At 45.4% G+C, this 12617-nt stretch overlaps 1 protein-coding gene across 1 annotated transcript in view; it reads left to right on the forward strand.

Moving 5' to 3' along the window:
• CLEC16A (C-type lectin domain containing 16A) overlaps positions 1 to 12617 on the forward strand; it is a 210612-nt gene that overhangs the window by 21166 nt on the left and 176829 nt on the right. Inside the window, 3 exon segments of the mRNA XM_032604590.1 lie at positions 4695 to 4843; positions 7909 to 8014; positions 9977 to 10100. Of these exon segments, the coding sequence (XP_032460481.1) occupies positions 4695 to 4843; positions 7909 to 8014; positions 9977 to 10100 (379 nt within the window).

The following is a 12617-nucleotide window of genomic DNA, read 5'->3' on the forward strand; positions in this document are numbered from 1 at the left end:
CATGTGGCTGTTGGCCATCTGTATGTCTTCTGCCCAATTTTTGATTCGGTTGTTTGTTTTTTTGATATTGAGCTGTGTGAGCTGTTTGTATATTTTGGAAGTTAAGCCCTTGTTGGTCACACTGTTTGCAAATATTTTCTCCCGTTCCATAGGTTGTCTTTTCGTTTTGTTTATGGTTTCTTCTGCTGTGCAAAAGCTTATGAGTTTGGTTAGGTCCCATTTGTTTGTTTTTGCTTTTATTTCTATTGCTTTGGGAGACTGACCTAAGAAAACACTGGTATGATTTATGTCAGAGAATGTTTTGCCTATGATTTCTTCTAGGAGTTTTATGGTGTCATGTCTTATATTTAAGTGTTTAAGCCATTTTGAGTTTATTTTTGTATATGGTGAGAGGGTATGTTCTAACTTCACTGATTTACATGCGGCTGTTCAGCTTTCTCAACACAACTTACTGAAGAGACTGTCTTTTCTCCATTGTATTTCTTGCCTCCTTTATTGAAGGTTAATTGACTGTAGGTGTGTGAGTTTATTTCTGGGATCTCTATTCTGTTCCATTGATCCATATGTCTGTTTTTATGCCAATACCACACTGTTTTGATTACTGTAGCTTTGTAGTATTGTCTGAAGTCTGGGAGGGTTATGCCTCCAGCTTTGTTCTTTTCCTTCAGGATTACTTTGGCAATTCTGGATCTTTTGTGGTTCCATATAAATTTTAGGATTATTTGTTTTAGTTCTGTGAAAGATGTCATGGGTAATTTGATAGGGATCGCATTAAATCTATAGATTGCTTTGGGTAGTATGGCCATTTCAACAATATTAATTCTTCCAGTCCAAGAGCATGGGATATCTTTCCATTTCTTTAAAGCATCTTCAGTTTCCTTTCTCAATGTTTTATAGTTCTCAGCGTATAAGTCTTTCATCTCCTTGGTCAGGTTTATTCCTAGGTATTTTATTATTATTTTTTTGACATGATTTTAAAAGGGATTGTCTTTTTTTTTTTTTAAACTTTCTCCTTCTGATATTTCATTTTAGTGTAAAGACATGCAACAGAGTTCTGTGTGTTAATCTTGTATCCTGCTACCTTGCTGAGTTCATTTATCAGTTCTAATAGTTTTTGTATGGAGTCTTCACGGTTTTCTTTAGAGAGTATCATGTCATTTGCATATAATGACAATTTTACCTCTGCCTTTCCAATTTGGTTGCCTTTTATTTCTTTTTCTTGTCTGATTGTTGTGGCTAAGACTTCCAATACTATGTTGAATAGAAGTGGTGAGAGTGGGCATCCTTGTCTTGTTCTAGAATTTAGTGGGAAGGCTTTCAGCTTTTCACCATTGAGTATCATGTTGGCTGTGGGTTTGTCATAAGTGGCTTTAATTATGTTGAGATATGTTCCCTCTGTACCCACCTTGGTGAGAGTTTTTATCATGAATGGATGTTGAATTTGATCAAACGCTTTTTCCACATCTAATCATCTATCATCTGAGATGATTACGTGGCTTTTGTCTTTTCTTTTGTTGATGTGGTATATCACAGTGATTGATTTGCATGTGTTGAATCATCCTTGTGACCCTGGGATGAATCCAACTTGATCATGGTGTATGATCTTTTTTATATGTTGTTGGATTCAGTTTGTTGAGGATTTTTGCATCTATATTCATCAAAGACACTGGCCTGTAATTTTATTTTTTGTTAGTGTCTTTGTCTGATTTTGGTATCAGGGTCATGGTGGCATCATAGAATGACTTTGGGAATGTTCCCTTCTCTACAGTCTTTTGGAAGAGTTTGAGGAGGATCACTGTAAGTTCTCCTTTTTATGTTTGGTAGAATTCCCCAGTGAAGCCGTCTGGTCCTGGACCTTTGTTTGCAGGGAGTCTTTTTTGTTTGGTTGGTTGTTTTTTTAATTACAGATTTTATTTCACTTCTAGTGATCGGTCTGTTCAAATTATCTATTTCTTCTTTTTTTTTTTTTTTTTTGCGGTGCGCGGGCCTCTCACTGTTGTGGCCTCTCCTGTTGCGGAGCATGGGCTCTGGACACACAGGCTCAGTGGCCATGGCTCACGGGCCCAGCCGCTCCACGGCATATGGGATCTTCCCGGACCGGGGCACGAACCCGTGTCCCCTGCATCAGCAGGCGGACTCTCAACCACTGTGCCACCAGGGAAGCCCTATCTATTTCTTCTTGATTCAGTTTTGGTGGGCTGTATGTTTCTAGAAACTTGTCCATTTCTTCTAGGTTGTCCATTTTGTTGGCATATAACTCTTCACAGTATTCTCTTATGTTTTTTTGTTTTTCTGCAGTATCGGTTGTTATTTCTCTTCTTTCATTTCTTATTTTGTTTATTCGGGTTCTCTCTCTTTTCTTCTTGGTGAGCCTAGTCAGAGGTTTGTTGATTTTGTTTATCCTTTCAAAAAACTAGCTCTTGGTTTTATAGATATTTTTTTCCTATTGTTTTCTTTATCTCTCTTTTATTTATTTCCTCTCTGATCTTTATTATTTCCTTCCTTCTGCTGACTTTAGGTTTTGTTTTTTCTTCTTTTTCTTTTAGGTGGTAGGTTACGTTGGTTTTGTTTGTTTGTTTGTTTTAGATTTTTCTTGTTTTTTGAGGAAGGGCTGTATTGCTATGAGCTTCCTTCTTAGGACTGCTTTTGCTACATCCCATAGATTTTGTATAGTGTGTGTAACCTCATTTTTAAACATATTAAAATTCTTAGGACCCCACTTCAGATCTACTGCCTCCTCTCTTAACGTGGGCCCCAAGATTGACCTCAGGAATTGTTATAATTAGGAGATTTTGAAAACTACAGACATGACGTCCTACCTGCAAAGCCTGCTCTGAGACTGTGTTCTGAGGAGCACCCAGCCCACGCTGCGGCCCCTCTCATGACCCGTGCTCCTGGATGGCTCTTAGTGTTGTGTTTGGTGATTCTAGCCTTTTCAGTATACTGTGATTGGCCTAAGTTAGGTACCTCTTTGGCACCAAATAAAACTTAACGGTTTATTTCTGTTCCCCCCACGGACAACAGTCATGGTAACCAGAGGACTGGTGGTGGAGGTTAGGAATCTCCAAGCTTTAGTGAGAAGATGAGGGGCGGCAGCTCATGTGATTGGGTGCTCCCTCTGTGCTCCTCCCTGCCCTCAGTGCTTTTTGTGCATTATCTCCTTTAATCCTCACAATGCCCCGCCCCACGAGGAAGGTCTTCTTGTTCCTGTTTTCAGACAGGGAAGCTGGGGAGTGGGGCAGGTAAGTGTCTTGCCCAAGGTCACCCAGCTAGGAAGTGACAGAGGCAGTGTGGGTCCAAGTTTACCTTTGAACCCAGTGCCTCTGAGATATGAGCATGACAGGAAGCCCTGCAGGGCTTCTGAACACACGGAGTACTGGGCCCTCCCAGAGATCTGAGTGGGAGGCCAGGGCTGGGGCCCAAGCCTCCGCACGGCTGACAAGCTCATGTGCTGCCGGTCCCACGACCAGACTTTGAGTAACGAGGCTGTGCCCCACCCTGCTCCCCTGCCCCACCGCGTCTGCCCGTGGTACATGTGTGGGTCACGTCCTGCCTTTCCCTATCAGTGGGGAGGCAGCTGGGATGGTGCAGAGCTCACAGGCTGGCAGCCCGAAAGGCAGACAGTGGGCATGGCAGCACTGGCTTCGCAGGGTGTCTGGTAAGGACTCAGAGGATAACGTGTCTGGCCAGGGCCCAAGACCAAGATTGCAGACAGTGGGCCCATGGGTCGCAGTGGGTCTGTAGACCCATTTTCACTGGCCAGCACAGCTTTCAGAATGAGTTGATCTAGTGGCTGACATTTCAACATCCAAGATGCAGCATTATGATTTGTGTTTTCCAGCTTCCTTTGCACAGTTGGAAGCTCTCACCACGCTGGGCCTGCACTTCTGCAGGGGCTGGGCCCTGGGAGCTTAGCAGGGGTAGCCGCTCTCCTGTGGCTGCAGTGCCCACAGGGCCTCGTCATCCAGTTTTCATCCTTGGCCCCCATTAGTGCATGGTATTAACACAGGACATCGAACCTGAGATTGAATTCCATCTCTGACTTACTGTCTCTGTGTCCTCGGGCAGGTAATTAGCCTTAGTTTTTACTCATCTGCAAAATGAGGAAAACAAGGCCCACTCTGCAGCCTCATCATGACGGTGAATGATAACGTAAAGCAGTCAGCCTGGTGCTGGGCAGGTAGTGGAGGTTCAGTCTCAAGTGGCCTTTATGAAATCATGTTGCCTTATGGGAAGGAAAAAGCCACGCGGAGCCCTTTGTGGCATTCGAGGGTGACAGTGTGACTTTTGATGGCAAAATGGGGCCAGCTTTTATAAGATACAGTACAGCTTACCCTCATCCGTGGGTGGTTTGTGAAAATACCCAAATACCAGCTCGTCTGCCCCGCCCCCCCGGCTCTCTTGTTGAACTCTGCCAGCAACGAAAGAAAATGCTCAAGTGTTCTTTTCTGTGGTGTGGGAGACAGGGTGACCCGACTTTTCTCTGGCATTGCTCTTGAACTTTCTAGTGACTACACCTGGTGGCTGATTTCTTTGCTGGTTAAAGGTTAAGCTGCTCCCTATTAGCTTGACTGGTTCAAGTACTGATACATTCTCATGGTCATCTGCGTGTTCCTGGACTTTCTCTGCTTGCCTTTCCTCCAGCATGAATTAACTAACCTGTTTTCTTTTGTGTTTTTTTTTCCTCCCTCTAGATTATTTGCTCTCTAATAACTATGTAAATTCTATCATTGTCCATAAGTTTGACTTTTCTGATGAGGAGATTATGGCATATTATATATCGTTCCTGAAAACGCTTTCGTTAAAACTCAACAACCACACGGTCCATTTCTTTTACAATGAGGTAAGTAATTGCAGAGGGGCACATTTGGGTGGAAAGCTAGCCAATCAGAGCAGCCCCTTTGGTCTGGGTGGCCTCTGTTTACAAAGCACTTATGCATTCACTGTTTCCTCATTTTCATAGCAACACTGTTTGACCTTGGCATGCTTTAAATTTTTTTTTTATTTAACAAGCTACCTTTTCCGTTTTTAATGTAAAATGCAATTTGCACTACCTGAGAGCATGATACTCTTGGTAGGGAGAAGTGCCCAGAAATTAACTTGGGGTCGTGTTCCTCTGTTGGCAAAACAGGAACTCCAGTCAGGCCCAGCTTTGCCACTTCCCTGCTGTGTGACCTTAGAGAAGTCCCAGTCCTCTGAACCTCAGTTTCCTCATCTGAGAAATGGGGATGTTAGTTTCTACCTCGGAGGGTTTTCCAGGGGTTGAATTAAATAAGCTGATGTCTTCAAAGCAACTAGTATGTACCTGGCTCCCTAAAACTGTACCCATTGCCATTCCTTATAAGCTAAAATCCCTGGTATTCCTTGAGAGAATCACTAACAATTTAAATAAATAAATAACTGTTGTTCTCACAATGAAGAGGAGCTTGAAGAATCAGGTCAATTTATCTCACATTCCAAAAGGTACAGATGCTGGCTGTCGTGGGGCTGGCTCATCCTGTGGCTCGACCACTTCATCAGTGACGCAAGCTTTTCCATCTTCCTACTCTGCTGACCATACAGTTGGCATCTGTCTTGAGGCTCAACCCCTCATGGTCTCAGAATGGCTGCGGGAGCTCCAAACATCACATACTTACATGCCACTGCCGAAAAGCCTGATGAGATCACATCCCTTCTTGTGCCCCCTTCTAACTTTCCAAAAAACTTCTTTCCCAGAAGCCTCCCAGCAGACTTCCTTTCCTGTCTTGCAGGTCAGAGTTCTGCCATATTTCTCTCACAGTGTGTCTGACGTTGGGGAGTGGGCTGGCAGGGCAGTTCTGCCTCAGTCTCTCCGAGGCTGCAGTCATCTGAAGGCTGGGTTAGGGTCGGGGGATCTGCTTCCAAGGTGGCTTGCTCACATTGCTGACCATTTGGTGCTGGCCATCGGCGGCAGGCCTTGGTTACACAGGCTCCTCCAGGGTCTGCTTGAGTGTGCTCACAGCACGGCAGCTGGCTTCCCGTAGAACAAACGATCCTAAGAGGCCAAGGCAAACTGTAATGCCTTTCAGGACTCGGCCTCGGAAGCCACATGCCATCACTTCCACTGTATATCTTTAGGCCGCACAGGCCAGCCCTGACTTAGCGTGAGAGGACGCACAAGTTGTGACTTCAGGAGGAGAGGGTCATTGGGCCATCTTGGAGGCCACGTGCTGTCTGCATGGCAGGTGTCTTCTGATCGGTGGTCACACATGCTGCACAGCCTGTATTTGAAGTCAGACCATAGTCCCAAACATTTCCTCTGAGTTTGGGCAAAATTCATCTAGCTGTCTCCACGGGATGTGGCAACAGCAGCCTGCACCTTGACTTTCTTTGTCTAGATTTGTAGTGGCAAGAGCTGGCCTCAAAGGGGAGAAGTACTAGCTGCCAGTCACAAAGTGTGGGGCACTTTGGAAGATGGACATTGTGCGGCCCAGTGCCTGGCACACAGTTGGTGCTCACTAAACGTGTCCAGAGACCAGAGGCGTGCTGTTCGCGTTCTCCCAGAGGCTCTCCCGGGCGGAAGAAAACCCACCTGCAAAGTTCAGACCAGAGAGGGAGCCAGATTGTTCCCCCACTCGGGTGCAGCTGGGCTTCTGTGCACCTGGTGGGGAGGGCAGAATGTGGGGATTCTGGGGCCCGAGTGATGCTTCTGGAAGAATATCCTGCTGATCACCAGAGGAGTGGTAGGAGGCTGATTTTTTTTTTTTTTTTTAATTTATATTTGACTGTGTTGGGTCTTCGTTTCTGTGCGAGGGCTTTCTCTAGTTGCGGCAAGTGGGGGCCACTCCTCATCGCGGTGCGTGGGCCTCTCACTATCGCGGCCTCTCTTGTTGCGGAGCACAGGCTCCAGACACGCAGGCTCAGTAATTGTGGCTCATGGGGCCAGCCGCTCCACGGCATGTGGGATCTTCCCAGACCAGGGCTCGAACCCATGTCCCCTGCATTGGCAGGCAGACTCTCAACCACTGTGCCACCAGGGAAGCCCTAGGAGGCTGATTTTTGAAGTGGACTTAGTTTCCTTTTCTGTGGATCAGTGCAGTAGCTACCACCTGTTACGTGCACATCTGCTTCTAGTGCTCAAAGTGGCGTTGCCTTCATTAGACAGGTGTCACCTCGCTGAAGGTCATGGGTTCCCTCTTCCCCGCCCCTCACTGCCCGGGGAGTGCCCTCCAGTCTGATCCGGAGCCATGTGGAAGACTGGCCAGAAGAGGGCAGCAGAGTGCGCCGCAGCGTGCTGTAGCCCGGATCCTGTGTGCCTGTTCCTTAGGTCTCCATCAGTGGAGTTCTTTGGTTCTGAACTGTTTGGATCTGTTCTGATGACCCCTTTTTAATGGCAGAAGATTCCCGAGACCCTCCTTTTCCATGATAATGTTTACACTTTTAGTGTTTCCAAATAGGGAAATATATATTATAGATTCTGAATGTAGTCAGACTTTGCATTTGCCTTTTATTAGTAGAAGCAGCATCTAATAATAACAACTAGCATTACTACCGAGTGCTCATTAGATATCAGGTGTCAGGATAATCACTGTACCTGAAATAGTCTCATTTAATCCCAGCAACCATAAAGTGGGAATTATTATCCTCATTTTATAGATGAAGAATCGGAGGCTTAGAAATATTACATCACACAGTTAAGAAGTGGTAGGAAAGATCATGAACCCAGGCTTGGCATTTCCTGGACCCGCTTCTGTTTCTTCCACGGTCTCACCTTCCCAACCCTCCCCAGATTCCCCATTGGGAATGAACCACTGGCTTAAGGTTCACGTGGGTACTTTTTTTTTTTTTTTGGTATTTTACTGAAGTCTCTGATAGGATTCAGAAAGCTGGGATAGGGGCCAGCCTGTCTTACGGGTCTGTAACTCATTTTCGGTACTTCTTGTGTTTTAGCACACTAATGACTTCGCCCTGTACACAGAAGCCATCAAATTTTTCAATCACCCCGAAAGTATGGTTCGAATTGCTGTAAGAACTATAACTTTAAACGTCTACAAAGGTAAGGTTCCTTATGAGCTCACGCCTCATCGGGTTTCTAACCTGACTGCTAGTGCTTGCTCTCCTGAGTCCATACAAACAATTCTCTGGTGGTAACAGAGCTCATTTATTGTAGCTGGGGCTGCCTGTCTCATGAAAGGTTGTCATCACTGAACATTTAGCTACCCCCTTACATAAATTTGTGTGCCACCACCTTCTGCATTTTAAAGCCCAACTCATTGCTGATACACAGAAGTCATGCATGTCCTAGGAGAGGCACATGTGGGACTCGGATCGGCCATGTGATAATTAGGTAAGGCAAAGCTGTCTTTGAAATGTGAGAGTTAAATTCTTGCCTTTGGCCTGTAAAATATACTTCAGTATATAGCCAGGGGGTATGTTATCTTTAAATAATGTATGAGAGCATTTCTTGTCGCAAACAGCAGGGGGCAGTATTGCATTCTCAACCGGCTACAAAGCCCAACAACAAATTCCTCCTTTCTCCCAAGAAGTACTTAATGCCCAAATCATTGCCTCCAGGAGAAAGCCCTTCCGTGGCTCTCCGCCTGCACTAGCACAAAGGCTGGCTGGACACGAGTTTCCCGACCTGGAATTGCCCTCCAAGGCTACGGCCTCTCTGCCTAACACCGGGGTTATTTCCCGTGTAGTCACCACCCTAGAGCTGGGACCCCATTTTCTCAGGGACCAATGTTTTGACCTTCATGAGTTATGATGTTATTAATTGAGATGACTCCTAATTGGGAGGGGGCGGGAACTCCTCGGGGACTCACTCCAGCCTGGTTCTGGGGTTGCCTTAAATTGGAGAGCCTTTGAAGAGCCCAGAGGGGCCCATCCGGGGGTCGCAAACTGAGGACCTGAGGGCCAAATCCAGCTCTCAGACAGGTTTTCATTGGCTTAGATATTTTTTGAAAAAAATATATAGTTGTCAATATTTAAAACTTGGGAGAGCTTGGGTAACAGTCTGGATTTCTGACTTGAAAATGTAGATGTGGCTGTTTGGGCCTACAGTCCTGCAGGGGCAGTGGTGAGCTGACGCGGACAAGCAGCTGCCCCCTTTGGGGTCAAGGCCTGTGCTGCCCCATTCACCCACTGGGCCGGCTGGCTTCGCTCACCAAGTTATTGTTGGCCAGCCTGTGGGCTTCTGAGTTTGCGACCTGGTCTGACCCCCAGTCTGGCCGCCTCCTGCTCTCTGCTCTCTCTGTTCTCTTCTAACCTGCGTCTTTCTGTCTAGACGCCTCCTGCCCTAGCTCTCTGCCCCTCTGAGCAGCTGTCTCACCCTCCCAGTTCCTAACCCTGTTAACTGTTGTCTGTTTTTTGCCTTTCCTTCAATGACGATTCCCGTGTTCCTTATTCCAGTGTCATGTAAGTTAATAACTTCTGGTTTTCTGCTTTCTTAACTTATCCTTACATGCAAATACAGGAAACTTGCTTGAGAATGGTGTAGTTTTCATTGTAGTCTAGCTAAATGCACTGCTGATAAGTAGGCTTCCTAAAGCACTATTTTTTTTCTTTTTTTTTTTGTGATACGCGGGCCTCTCACTGTTGTGGCCTCTCCCGCTGCAGAGCACAGGCTCCGGACGCGCAGGCTCAGTGGCCATGGCTCACGGGCCTAGCCGCTCCGCGGCATGTGGGATCTTCCCGGACCGGGGCACGAACCTGTGTCCCCTGCATCGGCAGGCGGACTCTCAACCACTGCACCACCAGGGAAGCCCCTAAAGCACTATTAATGTCTACCTTTGTTAATTGATTTTATTAATTATAAAAATAACGTAAGAACTACCTTGATGAGTATAGTTTTCTGCGTAAGGTAACCATTTTAAAGTATTTCCAGGAAAGACAGAAAAGATTCAGATTATAGTAGAGGGCTTTTTATTGTGGTTTTGTTGTTGTTGTTAATATCCCCCAAGTTATATTTGGTAGCTTGACTTTTTTTTTTCCCCTCTTCTTTTGTGGATTTTCTCAGTGGATAACCAGGCCATGCTGCACTATATCAGAGATAAAACTGCTGTCCCTTACTTCTCCAATTTGGTCTGGTTCATCGGGAGCCATGTGATCGAACTTGACAACTGTGTGCAGACGGATGAGGAGTAAGTGATCCCCCAGGGTGCCTGTTAGGTAGACAGGGTGCTTAGGGGAGAATTCCGTTTTTGTAGAGAAAAAATAAACACTAGAACAAAATGTACCCACCTATGTGTTCGCGGAATATGGACTTCCATACTCTGAAAGGTTCTGCCCATCTTTCCACTTTTCATAACAGTAGGAAGTTGGAAACAACTCAGATACCTCCCAGAGGAGAATAGGGTAAGTGAATCCAGTACATCCATAGATGGGGTGCTAGGCAGCTGGTAAAAAGGTGATCTGCCACTGGTAAATGGACAAACAAAATATGGTATTTGCGTGCAGTGGAATAGTATTTGGCGATAAAAAGGAATGAAGTACTGACACATATACCATGGATGAACCTTGAAAGCATTATGCTCAGTGAAAGGATGCAAGGGACAACCTAGTGTATCATTCCACTTTTATGAAATGCCCAGAATAGGCAAATCCATAGAAACAGTAGATTAGTAGTTTCCTAGGGCTGGAGGAGGGGTGTGTGGGGGAAATGAATATACTAAAACACATTAAATTGTGTACTTTGGGTGAAGTTTTTGGTATGTGAATTATATTTCAGTAAATCTGTTAAAAAAAAAAATTAAGTTGGTGATGAATAGAAGTTCCAGAACAGGATTTCTCAAACTCTGCACTGTTGATCTTTCGAACTAGGTAATTCTTTGTGTGGGGCTGTCCTATGCATTGTAGGGTGTTTAGCAGCATCCCTGGCCTCCACCCACTAGATGCCAGTAGCACCCCCTTTCCAATTGTGAAGACCAAAAATGTTTCCAGACACTGCCAGACGTCTCCCTTAAGGAAAAATTGTATCAGTTGAGAACCACTGCCCCAGGGTGACAGCTTCGCACAGATCTGGTAAGAGGCACACCTAAATGGGGTCAGGATGATGAAGGGACTCAGGAAGGAGGTCTCCTGGGGGCAGAGGGCTAGAGAGAGAGAAAATATTAGCTTCCATATTGGGAAAGAAGCAAGGCGAGGTGGATGGCAGATCTGATGGGGCATTTGGGAGGATAAGGACCCATATAGATATGGATAGTCATGGATATGAGGCATAATGAGACACAACTCCAGAAAGAACAGAAAGTTATACGAGGAAGGAAGTGAACTCCTGGTCCTCCCTGGGGCTCTGCAGTGAATGATTATAATGTCAACACCAGTTGCTGATGACTGCTGGGGGGGACGGGTGGAGGGAACACAACAAAAGGAGGTCATTACGTAACATCTAAAATGGCTCAACCGCAAAATAGAGGTCCTTGTAGGTTTTATAGAAATACAGGAGGAACTATCCACAGAAGCACCTAAAGGAGTTGAAAACCGCTTCCTCTGGAGAGTGGGCAGGGGTTGGGGAGGCGAGGCCAGGAGCTGCTGTGTTTTATTATCAGCTCATCAGTACTATTCGATTTTTAAATCCATCTGCATGTATTACTTAGATATTTTTTAAACAAAAGGTTTAAAAAGTGAAGTGCATTAATGATCCTGCTGGAGGAAAATGAACACAGTATCTTATTAAGTGCGGGGGAGGGGTTGCAAAACATTGTGTATAAATAAATGTTCTGGGTCTCATGGGAGGTAGATTCATGGGTGCTCATTATAGTATTAGGCTTTACAATGTGTATTTGCTATAAATATTTACTAAACATCTTATTAAAGCATAATAAGGAATAATTATCCAAAATTATGTAAAAGAAGCAAATTTTTTTTTTAAAAGCATATGTGATTAGATGGATAGACATGTAACACCTGCCTTTTAGATGTGACTATAGGGACATGGAAATAACGTAATATTATCTGTTAGTGGTGGGACTAGGAGACTTTGATTTCTTTTTGCTTTTATTTTCTTCGTCTGTCTTCTACAATGACCATCTATTACTTGAATAATAATCATAATAAAAATAAAAGGTCTTATGGTAGCTAGAGTGCTCTTTGCAACCGATAACACTTTGGGGGAGGTGAAAGTGCCCCACTGGCTGTTTCAAGGCTTCGTCCTTGGCAGAGACCGATCCACTCTTCACTGGAAGCAGGCAGGGCCTCCTGGGGCTTGGGGTGGGGTGTCACGTCCTTGCGCTGTGCCCCCCATACAGACGGGGCCTGTGGGTCGGACGCAGCTGCTGAGGCTTGCTTCTCTCTTCAGAACTCCTCTGGAGCATTTTAATTATCGAGGATTTATAGTTCCATTGATACTGCTTATCTTGGGAGCCAATGGATCTTGCCACTTGAACTAGTGGCTGCTCTTGTTTGAAATGGCTTGCTAAGAGCTTCATTGGGTTTTGCTTTGTTTACCCCTTTTGTTTTGGTGGGGTGAGTTGTACTGAGGCCCCCAGAAAGTGGGGGGACCCCATGAGTCCCCTAAGATCGAATGGAGCAGACCTGTCCGTCCTCCCTTTCTGAAATCCACTGGTCGAGCCAGTCTCTCGGGACTGGCTCAGGTATTCGTTTGTGAATGAAGTGCCACCTGCGACCTCAGTCTCAGGCCATTGGTTCTAGGCTCTGAG

This window comes from Phocoena sinus, chromosome 15 (genome assembly GCF_008692025.1).
Source record: "Phocoena sinus isolate mPhoSin1 chromosome 15, mPhoSin1.pri, whole genome shotgun sequence".
In the NCBI taxonomy this organism is placed as follows: Eukaryota; Metazoa; Chordata; class Mammalia; order Artiodactyla; family Phocoenidae; genus Phocoena; species Phocoena sinus.